The following is a 23,230-nucleotide window of genomic DNA, read 5'->3' as shown; positions in this document are numbered from 1 at the left end:
TAAAGAATGAAATCACCAGGGAAAAAAGGCACAGAAATCCTAAACATAACACTACAAAAAGGCTGTTTGTTTCTTTGCATTTGGAGAGTTGAGTGCTACTTAGTTGACCTCAGCTGAGAATATGCTCAGACAACACAGGTATTTTGCTATTCTGTGCACATAGAGAAATGACCACAAAAGTGCACCGAATATTGAGTTAAGGTTTGCCAATAAATGTTAATGAGTAGGAGAGTTTGCATATACAGAATGTACAAATAATGAGGATTGACTATATTTGCAAACTGTATCTCAGATAAGCTTATAACACCGGATTATACAAAGCATTTCTAGATCTTGACAACAAAGGGATACCCCAATTAAAAACCAAGCAAAGGACTTGAACAGACATTTGCCAAAAAAAGTCATGTTGTCATCACATGAAAAGATGATGACATTATGATGCCAGTCAAAACCATAATGATAATCACTTCACAGCCAAGATGGCTATCATGTTCCCTGCTCTATGTTGATTATATAATACTTTTAATGACTGAAAGAAAAAGGTATGGGGAGAGATGGGAGAAAGTAGAACTCTTCTACATTGCTGGTGATCTGTGAAGTGCAGACCACAAAAGTGCACCGAAACATTTGGGAAACATTTTGGCACTGTGTAAATGAGTTGGTGATTCCTCAGAAAGTTAAGCAAATACAATGATGGGTTGTAGTGGCACATTCCAGTAACCCTAGCTCTCAAAATAAGGAAACAATAGGACTGTCGGTTCAAAACAAACCTGACCAATGCAGTGAGTCGGAGACCAGCTTGGGATGGACTTAAAATTTTATCCTTAAAAAATTACGCATTGAATTTATCAGATAAATATGAGTATTACTCCAAGACGTATAGCTAGAAGAACTTGAAACAGGGACTCAGCAGAGACGTACAGGCCAGACAGAGTTCACTGCAATATTAACCATAATTACCTGAAGGTGGAAACATCCCAAGTATCCATCAACAGATGAGGGGATAGATAAAAATTAGTACATAATGAACTGTAATTCAGCCATCAAAAGGGAACATTATATGTCACACCTGGATGACCTTGACAACATTATGCCAAGTGAAATAAGCCAATCACAGAAGAAACACCTGTGTGTATCCACTTACTTAAAATATTAAGCATAGGCACCAGGCATAGTGGCATACACTTGTAATCTCAGCACTCAGGGAGGCAGTGTGAGGTCTAGCTCAAGACCAGCCTGTTCTACAAATCAAGTCCAGGGCAGCCAAGGCTACAGAAACCTTGTCTCAAAAAAGAAAGAAAGAAAGTGAGGGACAGAGAGAGAGAGAGAGAGAGAGAGAGAGAGAAATATCAAGCATAGACAAATTCATAGACCACAAAGTAGACCAGAGGTTACCAGGAGCTGGGGATGTGCAGTTATTGCTTAATGGTTACAAATTTCTGTATAGGATGATGAAAAAGTTTTGGAAATAACAGTGACAATTGTGTAACATTGTGAATATAACTTAGTGCCATTAAACTGTACACTTAAAATATAACAGCAAATTCTATGCATATTTTACAACTTTTTAAAAGCTAGGCTCAATAAAATAGAAAAAAATCACTCAAAACTGCTCATTACGGCTAACTTTTATTTGTATTCAAGGACATAGTGGTTCTTTTGCACTGTTGAATAAATTTCTTTAAAAGTAGCAAACATCAGAGTGGACTTTCATCTAGCCTATCAGAGAGATGGGAAAATCACGACCGTATCTACAGCTGTACAAAGTTAGCATAGCAAAAAGAAAACACGACGTAAATATATTCAAATCCTTCATCTCCAATCCTTGATTTCAAGGATTGAATCTTGACAACATTAAAATTATTGTCAAATAAAACTCAGACCAAATTAGCAGTGGTTTTAAAAAGGGAGCAATTTAATCATTATAATACAGAGTACTTTAAGAAGTTTTTAAATGTGTAAAAGAAAAACAGCTTAGTGCATTCAATTGTTACAGTCTTTACATCACTTCTCTTTTTTAAAAAAGTTAACAGTAGTATGAAAAAAGCCACCCACAAAGCCAGCTGTCTGAGTGAAGAAATCAGCAAGTTGCAGCATTTGGAATTGCTAATAAAGCTATAGTTAAAAAATAAAAAGTTTATAAAAATGAAAGCAGCATGCATATTCAAGGATTTTTCATAACATTTCTCATTAGCTGACAAACATTTAACCAAGAGCTTAGTATTTATTACTCATTAAATTAGAAAAAAAAATGAACTGGCCAAACCCACTACGTGTGATCATTCAAAAAAATTGTTAAAGTCCAAATATAATAAAACTGAAAATTTGTTCTATGAGGAAATCACATTTTGAAAAGTGGTCCTATGATCACAACAAAAAGGGTCGTTCCCAGCGTGAGCGTCAGCACCAGTCTAGTCACCAGGCAGTAGGAACTCAGTCCCAGCTGTCTGGCACAGCAGAGTTAACACCCCTGATTCTTATATGAAAAGCTAATTCGCAACTCCTTAGGGTAGGTTTGGAATTTCTTTCTCTATTCACTGAAATTGCTACACAAGGTAGAATTTCATGAAAAAGTAATTCCGAGGAAATCTGGCTTGAGCCTGTCTGGCATTCCTGATTCCCACACCCGTCAGCACGCATCACATGTGTTTGACTGTAGACTCTGTTTCACGTGTTTGGAGCAATGTTTAGACTTTCTCCCTACTAAGTTCTTTTTCCCTTTGAGGCATAGCTTGAGTTTAGTAAAATACAAATCAGATTCTGATAAAGAGCAGTCACATGAGTGCTGCCAATGCAAACAGTGGTTCACGAGTGTTTAGTGAAGGGTCCAGTCCTGAAGGCCAGCGAGCCATGGGTCTTCCTGTCTCAGCACCACACGCACGGGCGGCTTTTCACACTGCAACTGTGCAAGCCCATATACAGCTTTAATTTTGGTGTAGGACCTGATAAATAAGACACAGAAGTAAAATATGGTTTGGTTCCCACCCCCCCATTTCTAACAGCTTTTACTCTGTAGAATGTTTGGTCACTCAAAGCTGTAAGCTTAGTCACATGTCAAAGAAGACAGGCAACACAGCCCATCGTACACGGCCGTGAGCTGGGCTAACTGTGAGGACAAGCTCTAGTGGTCACCAACCCCTTAGAAAGTCAAAGATTCACAAGATTTCCATCCTGTCATAATAAAAATGTGCTGTATTAAAATTTCACTTTTTACAGGTTTTTTTTTTATTAGCGCTCTATTTACATTGCAGAACTTCTCCCAACTGCAGCAGTCTGACTTTGGCACAGCATCAAGTTCCATTTCTTTTGGACATTGGATCCTGTTTTGAGAGTATGTATGCCCCAAAGCATGTTCAGTGTCATCCAGGATTGGGCCCATTCACAGTAATTCAGACATCGTGAGCTGAAGAACTTATTCTCCTTCAGGATTTTAAGTAGCTAGAAAAGAAAAGAAAAGCAAACAAACAAACAAAAACCCTCAAACTTTAAAGACATCTGTATTGTAATTTTTGCTCAGTTAGCCACAAATACATTCTGCACTGTCTTTAACAGTGAGCTCACTTATCACACACCTCACGGTGCAGTTTGTGTAAGCCATGGGTGTGTTCTTCATGTGCCGCATTTGCCTTTAGACACATGACTTTTAGGAAGACACTTTATTGTCAGCACTTGTCACATGAAATCTAAAGACCTATAGTATTTCTATAAAAAAATACACACACACACACACGCACGCACGCACGCACGCACACACGCGCGCACACACACGCACGCACACACACGCGCGCACACACACGCACACACACACACTTCATGTTCTGCAGTATCTCTTTATCACATTTCTTTGTGTATTCATCAAAGTTCATATTGAACAATGGATCCTGGGCTGTCTTCTGTGTGTCCAGCTGCAATAACTATTTTGGGAAGGTTTCGGTAAGTATTTTTGCAAGCTGGATCATATTTAAATAAAATTTTTAGAGGAAACCTATACTGGTAAGTGAAAATTATTTTATTAAATGAGTTATAACACACTACTTGTTTTATAACTTTAGAGTTCCAGGTATTTCTTACGTTGTGTACATGATGTGTGCTATGTACATGTTCCCAGGGAAGGAGCACATGCCTCCTGCATATGTGCCAGCTGTTGGCAGGTGTCAGGAGTTGTTCCTCAGCTGCTTTTTTGCCTTCATTTCGGAGATAGGCTCTCCGTGAAGCCAGCAGAGCTCTGACTCAGCTACAGCGGCTGGGCAGTGAGGCCCACCGCGCCCCTCTCCCCACCCTCCCTCCTCATGCTGGAGTCACTAGTACTGTGGGTGTAGATGGGTGCTGGGACGTGAATTCAGGCAAACGTTTTATCTACTGAACCACTTTCTCAGGCCTGCCTTCCTTTGTGTTCTAAAAGCAAAAGGCACATATAGCACATACAATAAAAACTTCTGAAAACTAGACTTATGTGAATTTTATGGCCATAATCAGTATCCATAATCACATATTCTATAATTGAAAATTAGGTCCAAGTAAATGGTATGGAAGGTTCACCATTTTTCGATGATTACAATTCCCCAGAAAATATCTGCAAAGGCCGCAACAGTTCACTGCAGCACAAAGCTTGTTGATTTAATCTGGCAGAGTACACGTTCTTGTGTTTAGCAATGAAAAAAAAAAGCCTGCTACAAATATTTTATGTATCTGGGTCAGAACAAAGCTTGTGTTGATGTCATGAGGAAGTGAAAGGCTAGATTTCAGGATAATGCGACAAAACTCTTGAGCTTCTTGTGACTTAAAATGACAACAGGATCCTCTCTGACCTGCAATGAGACTTACACTGTTGATGTAAATAAGTGTAACTCTAGTTCATCTGACTTTCTGTCCTAGGAATGTTAGTGAGAAGAAAGCTGGAGAAAGAACTGTTAATAAGTGAGACTAGTGTGTACCCTTTATTAACGTCTCTATAAATAATTGCTAAAATAAACAAACCAATAAGATGCCTCCCAACGATTGAGAAAATACTTTGTAGAATAGTAGACCATACAAGTGGGCTGGAGAAGAGCAAAGCCAAGGAGCTATGTAGCTTTGCTCATACCCAAATTCATAGCGAAGTCTATGCTCCCTTCCCTCCCTTTCTGACAAGATGCTGTTTAAGCTAAGAGAGGAAATACGGGCGTTTTATGACTACTACCCTGTTTTCAGTGTGCTTTTATTCTGGAATACTCCCAAAGCAAAGAACAGAAAGGAATAAACCATGTTCTTGAATCCGAAAAAAATTAAGAACTGAAGTGCCAGGTGAGGGTGTAGCTCAGTGGTAGGGCGCTCGCCTGGCATGACAGTCCCCTAGCTCACTCCCCAGCATGCAAACTCACAGAGCGTTGCAACTATTTGCATCTATAGTAAAATTTTAATTTAATCTATGATATATTAAGGAACATACCAAAACTTTTCACATTTAAACCATATTTGTTTGCACACTTAAGACTACAGAAATTTTATATTGCTTTAAGAGAGGGTCTTGCTACGTAGCCCAGGCTAGTCTTAAACTTGAAATGCTCCTGCCTCGGTTTCTTAATGTGTTAGGATCATGGAAATATGCAGCCACATTCAGCAGGGAATTTTATCTATTTTTTATCCAAACATAGTGCCTATGCTGTAGGAAGCTTATCTTTTGCCAAGGAGCAAAAGTTACACGGCTGAGTTAATTTATATCACACAGCAAATCTGTATCTGTATGGTACTTGCCCAAAAGCAGATGGCGCTAAGCACTAGTGAGCTGACCCGGGACCTAGAATTGGCCTTTGTCTTTTAACAGAAAAAGATAACTGCATACACAATGCATCTTAAACTCCAGCTGAAAGTCTATTAAAGTTTTGTGGAAACAATGATGGAGAAAAAAAAGTGTCTACTTTTGCTTAGGTTTCCCGAGGCCCATCAGTCCTTGTGTTTGTGGTCACTCCCTTCTGTATGCGTGCCCTTCTTTTTAGTTTTGTTTTTTAATTGTTTCCTTGTATAGATAAAAATGAAGCATTAGTAGACAGAAGGTTACAAGAAATACCTTTTAGTTATCTTTAGTGTTTGTTTTCCATTTCCCCTCTTACTTTCCTTTGAAACAAACTAAAATGTTTTGAATGAAGCTACATATCATAATAATACATGTCACAACTAAGAGCACCTGGTTCTCTGACTGGGAAAAGGTTTTAGAAAAAAAATAGTAAAAGTGAAGATAAGCGCTGGGGAGACTGCTCAGGTCACTAAAGTGCTTGCATAAAAACATGAGAACCTGGGTTCAGATCCAAGACCCCTCACAAGAGCCACGCACAGCAGTGCACATCTGTAATCCTAGTGCAGATGCAGAGACAGATGGCTCCTTGGAACTTTTGGGGCTCCCTGGCCACCTACTATTGCTCAATCAGTGAACTCCAGGTTCAGAGAAAGATGCTGTCCCCCAAAAATACAGTGAAAAACAATAGAGGAAGACAGTATCAGCCTCTTCCCCCCCCTCCACACACACATGCACACACGGGCATGAGTGCACATACACACACACACACACAGATGACTGAACCAACAAGGTGACTGTTAAAACATGTGTGTGACTGATGGTTAATACAAAGGCTGAAACACTTACATTTCAGTCATCTGATTTAGAAAGCTTCCGCTTCACATGTCGTGGGGGTTCCCAAGTGTCACTATCATCTGTTTCTTCTTCATCTTCTTCCTGATCATCAATAACTTCCTCTTCCTCTTCATTTTCCTCAAATAACTCTATACCTAGCTCAGATCTTCTCTGTCTTTCTGCAAACCACTCTCTGACCTGCTCATAGCCCATGTGTGATCTGTTGACAAGTTCATCAAGGTCTTGCTCATTAAGAAATTTGTGCTTCAGGTAATAATCCTTAAGTATTGCTGTTCCAGTTTTGAACTTTATGAGCGATGGTACCCTGTCCCAGGTGTTCATTCTTTTGCCTCCTCTAGGCCTCCCACGGGGTCTGCCCCGGCCCCGTCCTTTGGGTCTGCCCCTCCCCCTTTTCCTATGGGAAGACAGACCATTCAAACTACTTGAATTGGAGCTTTGATAGTAGTAGTACCATTTCAAGTTTCCATTCTTCCAAGCATATCGGGTGTCCCCAAACCAACTAACTATATCTGTTCTGGCAAGTCCACTTTCTTCAGCCAATTTGTCATACTCTTCTGGTGACGGCCACTGTGTCCGGACAAACGCACTTTTAAGCATGTGCAGCTGCTCTGGCGTTTTCTTACATATCTTGCCGGTGCCTCCTGACTTAGGGGCAGCTGCTTCCTCTCCAGGAGAGCTCTCTCCAGGCTCTTCTTTGGAACTACCTACGTTACTTTCATCTACCTCTGTTTTCTCATCCTTTAAAGCTTTTGTTTTATTCTTCTCTGTAAACCAAGCATCAATTTCTCTTCTAGTAAGTTTGGTTTGCGCTCTTAACCTATTTAGTTCTTCATCTGTAAGTACAGAACTATTGAGAAAACTTGCCTGAAGAACACGAAGTTGCTCTGCAGTTTTCTCTTTAAACTTCTGGGGAGCAAAGTCAGGAAAGGGGTTCCAGGACTGTTTCTGCTGCGAAGCAGCTACAGCTGGGGGCTCTGGGGTTTCGTCACTGGAGTCTATGATGATGGTGGCAGAAGAGTCACTCGTGAGATGTAAGCACTGATTGCTCTTTGAATTTCTCTGGTTGTACCTCGTATCACTAAACCATTTTTTAATCTCGCCCTTGGTAAGGCCTGTTATTTTCATAAGCCTGATGATTTCTGAGTCATGGGGAAATTGGTTTTGAAGGTAGCTAACTTTCAGTTCTGCCAGCTGTTCTTTAGTCTTTTTGGCCCGGATGCCAAATGAATCCGGGTTCACGAGTGCAGCTTCAGGCCTGACGCTTGGCAATGATGGAACTGCTGCTGTGGCTGGTTTTGTTTCTGTAGCAGGCTGAGCAGCAGGCACTTGGCTCTTCTGTACATTTGTTTGATTTGGAACCCCTGCCACTGTCAGGGCAATGGGTGCTGTTACTGGCAAGGTGTTTGTTCCAGCTACCTGGGTAAGGACCAGACCTGGCTGACCAACTATTTGGCATGTCTGTAATATAGATGGTAACCCATTACTCCCCGCAGAAATGTGTGTAGGAATGACAGTTATGGTCTGAGGTACAGTATGTACTGTTCCATTGAACTGTTTTCTCCTTGCCTCTTCTACTTCTTCAGGAGTCCAACTAACACCATGCTTTAAGCGTTGGGCTGAAAACCAGATCTTGATCTGTTCCTCTGTATACTTTGCTTGAGCAGAAAGAACTGTAATTTCTGACATTGTAGGATAGGGGAATTTGTTGTAGGTATTAAGTAGAAGAGGATTGTTATCCAATGCAGCATTGTAGGTAGGAATGCTATTAACAGGGATTAAGACTTTAGGGACCAAGTTCGAGTTCTGCTGAGCAGACACTGCAGTTATCACCTGGGCTAGGCCCGGAAGAACAGCTGTGGGCGTCACCACTGTGCCAGCGGGATTGGGATGTGCTCTGTTGACGGTGGAAGTACTTGTACTGGATTCTGAAGCTGAAGAATTCGCATTTTCTACATTTCCTCCCTGGCTTGCTTTTACTCCGTTCTCTTTCTCTTCAGGGGTGTCCTCAGCTGAGTTATGGTGGACTGTAATGCGTTTGTTTTCTACTTTACTTTTCATCATTTTCATGATGGGAGTTTTACTAATGGAGATTCCCGAAGAAGAAACATCTATAGATTCTCCTTGCTCTGTATTCTCCCCTTTAACAAAACTGCCATCAAAAGTTAGATCATTTATTGTTTGTTCAAAGATTGTCTGGTTATTCCGTTTCACCATGGTTAGCTTGAAATTTTCTTCTCCTGGGTGGTACTTCAGATTATGCTCAGAAAGTGCATCATACCTTTTGGTAAGAAAATTGCATTCAACACAAACATAGGATGAATTCAGCACAACATTGGGATGCTCTGAATCTACATGGAAAGTAAACATATTTAGATCTGGAGTTTGGAAAGTACAATATTTACATTCATATCCCCCTTCCACTTTTTTGTTTTGCTGATTGTCAGAATCCACAGACTCGTGAACTTCTTCATCGCTGCACACACTCTCTGCTCTAGTGTTCTCTACGGGCGTAAGGACAGGAGGGCCTTCATCCAAATCTGATATCAGCTCAACATCTGGATCCTGCTCACTGGCAAGGACCATGCAAGGCGTTGTTGATTTCCGTCTGCTTGCCATTTTGATTCTAGTGGGGGAGATCTCAGTGGTGACGTAAGAGCACTGAGGTTTAAAACTGTTTGGAATCCTTCATTTGAAAACAGTGGCCTCTGGCTCTTCAAGTCCACTTTTGTGCTCAACAAGTCTCACTAATAGTGTTTCCATGATGCACTCAAATAAAAAGCTTAGCTGGCAGATACAACACTGCTGAACTGCTGAAATGTATGAAGCACAACTCCAATCACCTACACGGAATAAATTTAAAATGAGTGATGATGACTTTTAATCAAATTATATTATTATATTTTACTTATGTTAAGCTGTTGCATAGGTCAATTATACAGATCTATACTGTGAAACAGGAATCAGGAGAAAAGACCCTAAGAATCTAAATAGACTTCTGACTCCAAGCCAACAGACTGAAGACCATATGATACTTCGGGGTCAGACCCAATGTGTTTATTTGGGTCTTTTAGTTAGCTAGATCATAGGAAAAATAGAGAAGACGCCTGCTGTGGCAAGCAAATTTTTACCAGTGTAAAGGAGCAATCTGTTAACAGGAAGGAACTGTAAACATGATCACAGCGGCATGCATACGAAGTTCAACCCATCACCTAGGTGCTCTTCCTGCTCTTCTGTCTGGGTTCAAATGCTGAAAGAATAGGGTTGAAGCTCCTTAAGGCATGTGTGGTTCCCATCATCCTCTGCCCCAATCTCACTTTTCTGTTTCATCTCTTGACATCTTCCTCCCTCTTCCTATATGCGGCCATCCCAAGAACACCTGATGTATTTTCACGATTTTACTCAGGCTGTTCTTGATTCTAGGATATTTGTTGTGTAGCTGATGTAATATCTTCTTATTATAAATCACCTCTCCTTTTATTTTCTAGTCTAGAGTTAAGCATATTGGAGCACAGCACTGCTGACATTTCTGCTCCTGCTCCCTACCTGTACCTGCATACTTGTGGTCTCCTTATTAGAGATACTGTGTCCTGTCCTTTCCCTGCCCCAACCCCCATAACAACTTTATTATGATAAACAGTCCCCAAAACTCTTCAAGAAGCAGAAGACCCCAGTATCTTCAATCTAACACTTGCCCAGCTGAGCTTCTCTGCTGACCTCTCCTTCATGTCTGACTGACAGTGCAAAAAGGAAATCCGTGCTGAAGCAGCTAGCCACTAAGCGCCAATTACCCTGAGTGGGCAGGAATGAGAAAGCAGTTGCACAGGTCCCAACTGGGCAGAGCAGATTGCTATGATCAACAATAGCTGCAACTCACAATACTGACACTGAGACATCAACACTTATGCTTGAAAATCACTGAACTTTACCCTTGAAATGGGTAGATCTTGTGATAAACTTTTAAATTACAAAAATACTTCTAATAAATTTGCAGTCAAAATACTTAAGGTAAACTTTTGAGGCTAAGTCAAGGTTTATGTGTTTCTGAAATCTAAACCAAATTCAAATAAATACTATTAGGGATTATACTTATTTGTCTCTAGAATTTCAAGTGATTTGCATACACTGGCACCATCCCTGTCAAAGCTGAAGGAGAAGGAATCCAGTTCAAGGGCCTGATAAGAAGCTGTGCTGACAGGAAGCAAAGCAGTATGCCCAGATTTGAAGGTGCTAAGACCCTCCATATATGATCATTCAAACACAAACTCCATATTCATCTAACAGATTCAAGCAGCACACAGAAAGATGCAGTAAACATCCCTAACAAAGAGCATCAGCTTAGTTACACATAGCATTAATAGTCCAAATCTCTACTTGTAAAAATGAAATCATGTGCTGGGTGGTGATGACGCACACCTTTAATCCTAGCACTCAGGAGGCAAAAGCAGGCAGATTTCTGAGAGTTCGAGGACAGCCAGGGATACACAGAGAAACCCTGTCTCAAGAATCAAACAAACAAAAACAAAAAGAAAGAAAGAAAAAAAACCTTGGGCTGAAGAGATGGCTCAGTGATTAAGACCACTGACTGCTCTTTCAGAGGACCCAGTTCAGTTGCCACTATCCATATGGTGGCACAAGACCAAGTATAACTGCAGTTTCAGAGGATCCAATGCCTGTTTCTGGCCTCTGTGGGCACTGCATACATGTAGTGCACAAACATACTTGCAGGCAAAACACCAATACATATAATATATAAATAAATAAATCTCAAGAAAATAAAATAATGACGTTTTCAAGATATTTTACATATCTGTAGGTCATTATGTTAATGTAAAATAATGGGCTGGAGAGATGGCTCAGAGGTTAAGAACACTGGCTGCTCTTCCAGAGGTCCTGAGTTCAATTCCCAGGAACCACATGTTAGCTCATAACCATCTATAATGAGATCTGGTGCCCTCTTCTGGTGTGTAAACATACATGCAAGCAGAACACTATATACATAGTAAATTAAAATCTTTAAAAACATAATAATGTGAAATAAGCCAGAGTTACAAATACTATGTCCTCTCATATGTAGAATCAGAATTTAAAGACTTGTGTGTGTGTGTGTGTGTGTATATATATATATATATATAAACACATGCCATAAACATATATGGGGGTAGGAAAGTTGGTGTGCTGTGAAGTATAAAGGAAACAGTGACTAGGAAGAGAGGGTTCTTAAGGGAAAGGAGGAGAAGGAGGGGGCAATGGAATATGTGTGGCAGGAAAGCATAAAGGAAGGCTGTTTGGAGGTAGAAGACCACCAAAAGGGGGAGATGGGTATGACTAAGGAGAAAGTATAATGGCATGTACTAGGAAAGTACCATTTAAAATGCGTTTTCCTACAAAATTTTTATTTGTAAGAGATTATAGTTCAAAACTATTTAGCTGTTATAAACTAGTATCTTCTAATCAAATAGGAATCATTGATATTTTCAAGCTGTCAATCACACAGCTATTTGATAGCTGTTTATCATTAAATCAGGGGATCCTTAGAGTTCAGTGGTAGCAATGAGATTGAAGGTTCAATATCCAGCACCATAAAAAAGAGAAGCAACAGAGAGAATTCCCCCAGTGGCTCCACTAAGTGGAAAAGCAATGCATGAACAGTGAGGATATTGTGGAAGGGTGGGAAAGTAAGCGATCTTGTGACTTTATTCTTCTGGATCTGAAAGAGGTTGTCTTTAATGGGGGTATACTAACAGCTAAAAATCAAAGACAGGTTTATTTTCCAAAACTACTTGAAAGCAGTCTTCAAAATTGTGTTTTCAAATCAAAAAGGGGGCCCTCCTGATGACATGAAAGCAGGAGAGCAGGCCCTGCCCTGAGGACAAGGGAGTGGGCCCTGATCCAGGGCTGTGAGTGGACCTCACCCCAACATCTACCCCATGTATGACTGTTGGAACACATGAAGGGGACAGACCTGTAGATTCAAAAATTAAGAATCTCCTTGACACACAGCAACAATGAGATATCCAACAGCAGTCCCAGTGAGGATCAGGTGACAATAGTGTAGGCCTCAAACCAGACCCATGACTCGAAGCAATGAACATTTGAAAGTAAACATATGTGGAATAAAGGCTACACTGTGTGATACACTACAGCTTCTGTGACAAGATTTTTTTTCCCCTGAGACTGGGTTTCTCTATGTTCTCTGGGTTTTCTCTTGCCTCTCCTGAACTCACTTTGTAGACCAGGCTGGCCTTAAACTCACAGCACTCCACCAGCCTCTGCCTCCTGAGTGCTGGAATTAAAGGCGTGTACCACCACGTCTGGCTGTGACGAGATTTTTTTTGTTTGTCCATTTTATTTTACTGGGGGAAAAAGAGGGATTTTTGTGCATGACATGTAAATCATAAACATTCAATAAAAGTAAAAAAGAAGAAAAGAAAAAAAAAAAGAAAAAGAAAAAGAAAAAAAGGGGGCCCTTTCTTCAAATTACTCAGAGAAGCCAAAATATAAGTCAAATTATGTTTATGAATGTACACAACTGAAGATGATGATACTGAGACAAATTAATCTCAGAAAGACAAATCCTATGTTTTATCTCTTTTATGAATCCCAGGTTTTATACAGACACATAAAAGCTTATATTTGCATAGGACATGGAATAGGAGCAAAACTAACTGCATGGGTGGGAATAACAGCAGGCGGGAGGGAAAAATAACAGGAGGGATGAATATGGTCTACCTTGATATGCGTATACAAAACTGTCTTTATGAAGCCCATCACCATGTAAAAAGCATATATGACAATGAGTGCATTCGTAAAAGAAGGGAATTATAGAGTAGCTGGCTGACTGAGGGAGCTAGAGGCTGCACTACTCCCTGATGGGAGCCTAGGATCCCAGGGTGCCACTTCTACTTTAGGGCTCTAAGAGATGGTTGGGAACCTGTGTCTTACAACTTAAAAAACCAAAACAATCCATCAATTTCATCCAGATCATCTCATTCTGCCACATCTGCACCATGTGATCTGAAACCAATTTAGAGTGAAATCAGTGTGGTTTTCTGGCCAAACATTTAAGGCCAGCTTGAGCAATCCCCAGTAGAGGAAGGGAGAAGCAGGGCCTGGGAAGCTAGGGCCAGAGCAAAGTGCAGCCATAGGAGTCGCAGAGGACAGACTGAGCAGCTCAGGCCCCTTTATCTTTCTCATGTTTCAGAAAAGATTAAGCTCTCTGTGCTAATTTTTTATTTTTTATTTTTATCTTATATAGCATATATAGGCCATCAAATTATTGCTTTTACTTCTTTTCCTACCAGCTCCCTAATTATAACTGGTTAAGTGAAAATCTAGTCAGATGTAAACAAATTTGACTTTATTTTTCCACTTAGTGTACATCAGAAGATACTCTGCAGGAATTTGTTTTCTCCTTCCACCATGTGGGATTGAACCGTGCCTGGCTTGACAGTCCTTTTTTAAAAAAGGAGAAAGGCTGGAGAACTGGCCTAGCAGTTAAGAGTGTAGAGGACCTAAGTTTGGTTCCCAACACCAATGTCAGGTGGCTCACAACAACCTGTAACTTCACCTCCAGGGCATCTGACATCCTCTCTGGCCTCCACAGATACTCTCCCACCCCAGTCATGGCATATACTAATATAGACATATACACATAAAAATAAATCTTTAAAAAGTATAAAAAAAGGATTTAGCCAGGTGTAGTGGTGCACTCCTTTAATCCCAGAACTCAAGGAAGCAGAGGCAGACAGATTTCTGTGAGTTCGAGGCCAGCCTGGTCTACAAAGTGAGTCCAGGACAGCCAAGGCTACACAGGGAAGGATTTAGCGCAGTATGCTGACACAAACCTGTGAAGCTAACACTAAGGAAGCTGAGGTAGGAGAATCACCAGCTCTAGGTCTGCATGGTGAACACAAGGCCAGACTGGGCTACATATGGAAACTGCCCCCACCGCAATTTTTCTAAGGCTGTGGTTTAAAAGACAAAAAGCAACCTACTTACCTCAAGACACTCAGACTGCTCCATATCTGGGACTTCTGTATTTAGCTATGCTGGCCTTTGAGACTCTTCCCTCCTCCAAAGCTGCTCGCTACAACTTCCCTTCACCTTCTCTTTGTTTTGCTAACAAAACTGGAATCTGGATAGTATTTAAATTGTCCTTGTGGTGGTTTGAGAGAAAATAGGCTCCTATGTCCTCAGTTGATGGAACTGTTTGGGAAGCTTTGGGTGCAGCCTTGTTAGAGGAGGTGTGCTACTACGGTGGGCTTTGAGGATTCCAAAGCCCATGCTTGATAAGGAATGAGGGCCATCCTCAATCTGCGGGTAAAAGGACACACGTTTAGAATACAGTTAGAGATCGTGTTGATTTAGTAAAGTAGTAGTTGTGGGTTCTCTTCAAAGATCTCTAACAAGGACCGCTCACAAGGCCTCACCCTGCATAACGAACTATAGCAACTAAGGAATGCCGAGAGTGGGAGAAAGTTTTCTCCAGGGGAGAGCAGATCAGTTGGTTCTCTGATACCAAATGGCATTATTCAGACTGAGAAGGTTATGTGTGGGAATATATTTACTTATATACTTAGAAACATATAGCAATAACTTAAAAAGACCAAGAATTTAAAGAGAGCAATGACGGAAGGTTTGGAGGGAGTACAGAGAGGGGAGAAATGATGTAAATATATTATAATTTCTAAAATAAAAGGGGAAAAATCCCATACCATTCCTAGTTAGCACTCTGCCTCATAATTTTGGATCTGATGTAAGCTCTCAGCTACTGATCCTGTACCACGCCTGGCCCACTTGCTGTCATGCCCCACCACTACCACCACCATGGTCATGGACTCTCACCCTCTGGAACTAAATAAAGATTCAACTCAGCATGCTGGCACAAACTTATAAATTAAATGCTTTCTTTTATAAGTTACCTATAGTCATGGTGTTTTGTCACAATAGAAAAGTAAATAAGACAGTTCTTTCTTTTTTAAGTTTTTATTTATTTATTATGTATACAGTGTTCTGCCTGCATGTACACCTGCACACCAGAAGAGGGCATCATATCACATTATAGATGGTTGTCAGCCACCATGTGGTTGCTGGGAATTGAACTCAGGACCTCTGGAAGAGCAGCCCATGCTCTTAGCCACTGAGCCATCTCTCCAGCCCCATAAGCCTCTTAAGAAAATATGAGAATCCAAACATCCCCAAAGCTTCAGGATTTGGCCAAATGGCTCAATTATGTACACGTATTTAGTCTAAAAATAGATCAAAGAAAAAAAAAGGCAGTGATAGAGACAGTTAAGTGTCTTCTGAGCAAGAACAAGAACTGAGTTCAATATGCAATAACCACAACAACAATAGAGCCAGACATAGACATGGTGGGGCACTTCAAATTCCAGCAAGAAGGAGTGGGGACAAACAGATCACTGGAGTTCCCTGTCCTGCATAGGGTACTTGGCAAGTTCCAGGCCAATGAGAAATCCTGCCTGAAAAACCACAGTGGACACCACCTGAGAAATGAGAGCCAAGATTATCCTCTGGTTTGCACTTGTGCATGTGCACAATATGTGTGTGTGTGTGTGTGTGTGTGTGTGTGTGTGTGTGTGTGTGTAAAATAATCTTCAAGGCTCTTAAAGTTATAATTTCCTGCCAGGCATGGTGATGCATACCTTTAATCCCAGCACTCGAGATGCAGAGGCAGGCTAATCTCTGTGAGTTCAAGGTCAGCCTGGTCTACAAAGCAAGTCCAGGTCAGCCAAGGCTACACAAAGAAACCTTGTCTCAAAAAAATTTTCTAGGAAACAATAATTTTAGGACAAGTGACCCATTTCATGGAAGAAGAAGCTCAGACATAGATTAATTAATTCACAGAGGCTGTGTGGGACAACATAAAACCATGGGATTTAGAGTTGTTCTCTGGAAAAGATACTCAACTAACTGTTTTCACCTATAAAAGCAAGCTTCTTCAAAAACTTCATTCAACAACGTTGGAGTGTCAACCATGTGCTGGGTACTGTGTCATGCACTAGGGATGCCAGGTGACCAAGACAGTCCGCCTCCACTCAGCCACTAGCAAGGCAGTGAGGGAAAGTGGCCTTCAGACATTACTGGGAATAGCTCTGACCAATAACAGGAAATTAGCAGGAACCATATAAAGCACAGCCACAGAGAAGCCTTCTCGGGGAAACAGGGATGACCTACCTCAAAGGCAAACAAGAGGTGTTTTCTTCACAGCTCATATGCAGAAAGAGTTTAGTTGTCTTCCCCTCTCTCAAAAAATCTGGGAGAATAAAAGATAGCATTTGCATATTATAAAATTTTCTTTTTGAAAGTAACTTAACCAGCTGATAAGACACAAATTTAATTAAAAAGCAGGAGATTACTACTATGGAGCTGGGTGCGTGCTTGTAATCCCAGCACTTGAGAAGAGAATAAGAGGTTCAGTGTCATCCTCTGCTACATGGCTTGCGGCCAGCCTGGGTTACCTACATGGTGACCCTATCTCAATGAAATAAACATAGCTATAAGGGTGAAGAGATGACTCAGTGATAAAGCACCTGCCACAGGAACATGAAGGCCAGAGCTCAGATCTCTGGAAACCCCTAAAGCTAGGTGAGCATGGAGTGGCCTTCCTGAAGTCCCAGCATACATAGACACACACACACACACACACACACACACACACACACACACACACACACAAAAGGCAATAACACAAACACAGGAAAGCTGCTGTAGAGAAGTCACTGCAAGTAACAAACACCTCCTCCTCTGGAGTTCGACTAAAAGTGGCTCCAAATCAACTTCAGGCCTTGTACTATTTACTATAAAAGTAGTTAGAGGCCAGCCATCCTGGGCCTACAACACTGGGTCCTAAAACATAGTAAAAAGTGTCTAAATAATTAAGCACTGTACTAAAATAACTTTTGGGAAGTTCATGGATCCATAGAGAAATGTTTTTCTTTATTCATTTTTATTATATGAACATTTTGCCTGCATGTGTGTCTGTGTGTGCCTAGTCCTTATGGAAGTCAGAAGAGGGCACCAGATCCCCAGGAACAGGAGTTACAGATGGCTGTGAACCACAGTATGGGCCAGTGCTCTTAACCCCTGAGGCCATCTCTCCAGCCCCAGAGAAATAGGTTTTAAAAGCTGATAAAAGTCCTTTGTTGCACTGCCATTGAAAGAGATAACAACAGCCAGGTGGCAGTAGTGGTGCATACCTTTGATTCCAGCACTCAGGAGGCAGAGGCAGGTGGATCTCTGACTTCTAGGCCATCCTGTACTACAGACTGAGTTCCAGAACAACACAGAAAAACTGTGTCTTGAAACCCCTGCCCTCCAAAAATTAAAAAGTAACTACAAAGAACATGGAAAGAATTTATCTAAATAGTATGTATTTTATGATATAAATAAATTTGCATTATATTAATTATAATTATTAGGAGGAATATGTATACTTTTGGACAAGGACTAAATGAAAATATTTTTAAATGGGCCTTTCATATGTTACAGTAGAATGTATATGATACTTATATATTTTCCGTAATAGTTTGATATTGTTTTCCTATAAAATATAACAAATAATAGTTTTAAGGAATTAAAATTGCAAACAAATAATAGTTTATTTTTATGCTAGTGTTAGTTCTGAGATAGGATCAACTAAATAAGCTGAGTTTTTTGTTTGTTGATGCAGGGTCTTGCTATAGAAGCCCAGACTGGCCTCAGACGTAACATTCCTCTGCCTTAGCCACCATCCTGACTTCACTCTGAGTGCTTGGACTGCAGGACATGCCTAGCTCAAACTGGAAGCATGCTTTCTTTTTCTTTTTATTTTTAAGGCCAAAAAAAAAAAAAAAAAAGTTACATAAAGTTCTTCAGAGGTAGCAGGACCCCATCCCCCAGCAGGTGTGCTCAGATGTGTCTTAGGACATTGTTTTCAGAGGTGGCAGGACCCCATCCCTGAGCAGGTGTGCTCAGGTGTGTCTTAGGACATTGTTTTCAGAGGTGGCAGGACCCCATCCCTGAGCAGGTGTGCTCAGGTGTGTCTTAGGACATTGTTTTGGATCTGCTTCTCAGAGCCTCCAAAAGCACCCATATTCTCTCGGGTGGCTCTAGTCCCGCCAGTTTCCATAGCCCATCTGCATCCTGGCTCTTCTGAGAAGATGCTTCTAAGTCAACTCATGATTCAGAACTCACTGAAATAATTGCAAATACATGTATCTATAGAAGGACTCGATGAAAACAAAATTTGTTTCATCACAGTATAAAAATGTTGGGAGTTCTTATACAAGTTCTTTTATGGTCAGGAGGAATGTGTTTGGCTTTCCACTATATCTCTAGGCTCAACAAAGAACATATTAAGGTCCCAGCAATGTGTAAAACTTACTTTTAAAAGTCTGTAAGGGGCTAGAGATGTAGCTCAGTTGGCAGAATGCTTGCCCAGCATGCATCAAAATCCCGAATTGGTTTCCCAGACAGGCATGGTGGCACACACCTGTAATCCCAGCACTCTGGAAATAGAAGTGAGTTATAAGTTCAAGGTCATCTCTGTTCACAGAAGGAGCCCAGGATACATGAGCCCCTGCCTCAAGAAAGGTTAGCGGACGTGTCTGAAGAGATAGCTCAGCAATTGAAAGAGAACTGGTGCTCTCCCAAAGGACCCGGGTTCTATTCTAATACCCACATGGTGGCTCACAACCATCTGTAACTCCAGTTCTACGGGATCTGATGCCCTCTTCTAGCTTCTGTGGGCACAAGGCATGCAAGTAGTGAACACACATACATACAAACAGGCAAAAACAATCATGCACATAAAAAATTAAAAAACCTTTAGTGTGTATGTGTATGTACACTTCCTTGAATGCTCATTTACAGAACTATTAAAAACTCTGTGCTTTGCTTTATAGATTACTTGTAATAAGCCCGTATAGATGAAAGTCACTTTAGCCATCAGAATATGAAAATATGGGAGCTAGAGAGATGGCCCAGAGGTTAAAAGCACTGGGTGTTCTTCCAAAGGTCCTGAGTTCAATTCCCAGCAACCACATGGTGGCTCACAATCATATACAATGAGATCTGGTGGCCTCTTCTGGCATGCAGGCATAGATGCAGGCAAAACATTGTATAGATAAAAATAAATAAATCTTTTTTTAAGAATATAAAAATATTCTCCAACTAAAGCACTACTTTATTCAAATATAGCAGTCAACATTCAACAAAAATTTGCTAATGCCTAAATCTCACTAGTAATAAGTGAGCTTTATATATGAATAGTGTATATCTAATTTATAAACTAAGAGTGAAACCAAAGGAGAAAAACACATTCCAAGGACTATTTTTGCAGTGAAATTCAAGTGAAAACAGCATAGTTCTTGCAACAAGAGCAAATAAAATTTGTACTTAGAATTATGACTTCTGCTCTGTAAAAAACCATAATAATCTAATATAATTTCAAAATATTAAAAAGTAAGGGTTTTGTTTTTTTTCACAGAAAAAGTGAGTAGATTTTGGATGGAAAGATGGGAGAAATATATAGGGATGATAGGAAAAAAAGTAGATTATTGAATCTACTCCTCAAGGACTTGTTACTCACAAATAAGGTTAATTTTAATTCATTGATAAAAATTTTGTATATTGATACAAAATAAGTTTAATTTTTACACATTGAAATACAATTCAAATTTGATGTTATTCTTCACACATTGTATTTCTGCTCTAGTGTGAGGCATTGTACACATGCAGCTCAATTAATACATGGTTTACTGCCAATACTGTGATAGTGCTGTTTAGGGTAATTAAGTAATACAAGTCAATCGTCATGTTAAGTATAGGAACATATATCCTAGGTTTAACAGATAGGATTCTATATCAGATAAGGTCTTCAAAAACCTCAGAGACCTACATAATATGGCATTTTAAATGTTTTTACTATTTTAAGGATTCTGTGACAATAAGACAGGTTAACTCCTGGCAGTACCCATCCTATCACAAAGAAGATGATGAGCATTGAAGAACCCACTTGTGCAGATGGCTTCAAGGGTGACAAACCAGCTACTGGACAAAAATGTCCTCATTTCTGCTACAGACAAAATTCTACCTAAAAATGAGCAAGCTTAGATGCAGGTAGAGTTGATGGTAAAAGTCTGCCAAGACAAGGTAAGCAAGTCCTCAATAGTAACTGCTGCACAAATATGTCTATCAGATATACTGGACCAGAAGGCTGAAGATGATGCTCTAACTCTGTTATTTTTTCATTTTGGAAGCTGCCAACCAGCACTTCCTGTTTACTCAGGTCGTTAACTTTATTCTTTCTCAAGTCTCTAATAGGGTTGAAGACCAGATAGTTTTAAAATTAAGCTTAGTTGTTTAAGAGTTAAGAAGATACTTTTAAGTCCAGATAGATACTTTAGGTTAATAGATTTGAGCTTTGATAGAGATTGATTTACATTCAGAACTTTAGACTCACAAAAATAGATAACATCTCTTCAAGGTTGCCAAATACCCTTTGACTAGACATTATGTCTGTAAGTCTTACTATTAGTTTTTATAAATTTTCATAATTGTTCTTAATGTATATAAAAATGACCTTTTTATTTAGACAGAAAAGGGGAATTGTTGGGGGTTGGTCTGATGTATTTTGATGCTATTTAATAAAAAGCCATCACACCTGGGCAGGACAAAAAGGAGATAGGTGTGGCTAAGGTTCCCGGGTTTGGAGAGGCAGAGAATCTTGAGAAGAAGAGAGACTGAAGGAGAAGGGAGGAGAAGAAGGCCGCCATGGGTTAGATGGAAGAGAAGCACATGGCTGGCATGGATGGAGATTTGGCCCAAATGAAGAACATTAGCAAGTATATAGGATTATGGATGGGAGGTAGCTTGACAGAGATTATTAGAGCCAGATGGCATGGGATTGGGGCAGGTATCTCATGCCTGCCCCACTATGGGAAGTAGTTTAGAGGATTAATGTCTGCCTTGTCCCAGGTTAACTAAGGTTATTTTAAAATATAACAGGTGTCTGTGTTTTGATTGATTGATAGGTTATACTGCCGTAATAATAATTATAGGCCAGATAATAAACATTATTAGGCCATATTGGTAATATAACACAACAGGTCTGTGGTTAAAAGCACTGCTCTTCTAGAGAACCACATGGAAACTCACAAACATCTGTCCTCCTGCTCCCGGGGATCCAACGCCTCCTCTGGCCTCCTCTGGCCTCCCCAGGCACAAGATAAACACATGATGCAAAACATACATGCAGGAAAAACATCCATTTTCATAAAATAGAAACAAATATTAGAAAAATGCTAAAATTACCGGATTCTATGCTTATTAATAAAAATGTTAAATGTTCTTTAAATGTCTATAAATTAGACTGTCATAGCTGTACTGAGTTCCCAAGCCTTTTTTCTTTTTGGCTGTTTTGTATTTTAAGTTAAATGATTAAGAGATAATAGTATAACGGCCTACTTGGCCACAAAAGATGTTTTGTAAGGTTGTATATGAATAAAAATAATATTTTTACATCAAATATGGGTCAAATAAAATATTTTAGAAGATGCTATAGTGTGGTAGGTTTCTGTTAGGTTTTATTTAGCATCAAATAAATAAAACTGCTCTCAAATAGCAAAACTGTGGGCTGGAGAGATGATGGCTCAGCAGTGAAGAGCACTGACTGCTTTTCCAAAGGGACCTGAGTTCAATTCCCAGCGCCACACGCAGCTCACAACTGTCTGTTACTCCAAGGTCTGACACCTTCACACATGCAGCAAAACACCAATGAAATAAAAACATATTTTTAAAAAAGCAAAAATGTGTGCACTAAGAATCATATATAGTCCTTGAGAATTCTCAGGACTCTGCTCTGTTTAGTTTCACTATTTTCATATCAGAGTCAGAGCTCTCTTTAGCTAGCTGGAAATATTTACCTTCACATGTTTGTATTCAAAGTAAAAATTACAAGTCCAGTAAGGTCATAAATTACTTAAAACAATATGCAAGGAATAATGGGATCCATTTAAAACAAAAAGATATCCACTACATTTAAACAAGAAAGGCAGACAAACAGACATGCAGAAAGGTACAGTGACCTAAGGCATTTTCACATTTAAAATGTAAACATGGAAATAGCCTAGTTCTTTAAAAGTACTAAATTAAGCTGGGTGCAGTGGCACACGCCTGTAATCCCAGCACTCAGGAGGCAGAGGCAGGCAGATCTCTGTGAGTTCGAGGCCAGCCTGGTTTATAAACAAGTCCAGGACAGCCAAGGCTACACAGAGAAACTCTGTCTCGAAAAAAAAAAATTAAATTAGGAATTTGACAACACAAATGTATACCCATGTAAATGGTTTTTAAATATTACTGGCAGTTAGAGTAATTAACTAAAAGATAAGTCTCAAGAAAAATGTCAAAACCAAAAGAAGTCCAGTATTAAAGTGACTAGAAAGACAGAAATGGATATGACAAAAGAGAAGGCATCTAAAAGCCATGACCAAAGAGATGCTAACTTCAGAGGATCTCTTTGTGTTGGAAGGATCCTGTTTGAGGTTGCAGTCTGGATAGCCATTCTGACTCCGCACTAGGTGTGAGACTCCCTGTTCAGCAGGC

The 23,230-nt window shown here is 40.1% G+C and overlaps 1 protein-coding gene across 4 annotated transcripts in view; it reads right to left on the bottom strand.

Moving 5' to 3' along the window:
- Positions 1–2,984: 2,984 nt before the first annotated feature.
- Zhx1 (zinc fingers and homeoboxes 1) overlaps positions 2,985–23,230 on the bottom strand; it is a 34,574-nt gene continuing 14,328 nt past the window's right edge. For 2 of the 4 annotated variants that reach the window (XM_051159640.1, XM_051159641.1), the window contains exons 3-4: positions 16,823–16,901; positions 6,530–9,468 (exon numbers count right to left, since the gene is read on the bottom strand). In XM_051159640.1, coding sequence (XP_051015597.1) covers positions 6,623–9,244 — 2,622 coding nt within the window. In that variant the 5' untranslated portion in view covers positions 9,245–9,468; positions 16,823–16,901 and the 3' untranslated portion in view covers positions 6,530–6,622. Of the gene's footprint in view, positions 3,439–6,529; positions 9,469–16,822; positions 16,902–23,230 lie in introns of those variants that run through there. The other 2 variants (XR_007832184.1, XM_051159642.1) reach the window with 2 other exon arrangements.

This window comes from Acomys russatus, chromosome 17 (assembly GCF_903995435.1).
Source record: "Acomys russatus chromosome 17, mAcoRus1.1, whole genome shotgun sequence".
In the NCBI taxonomy this organism is placed as follows: Eukaryota; Metazoa; Chordata; class Mammalia; order Rodentia; family Muridae; genus Acomys; species Acomys russatus.
Note: the sequence above shows the minus strand (reverse complement) of the source record. Positions and strands in the feature narration are given on the sequence as shown.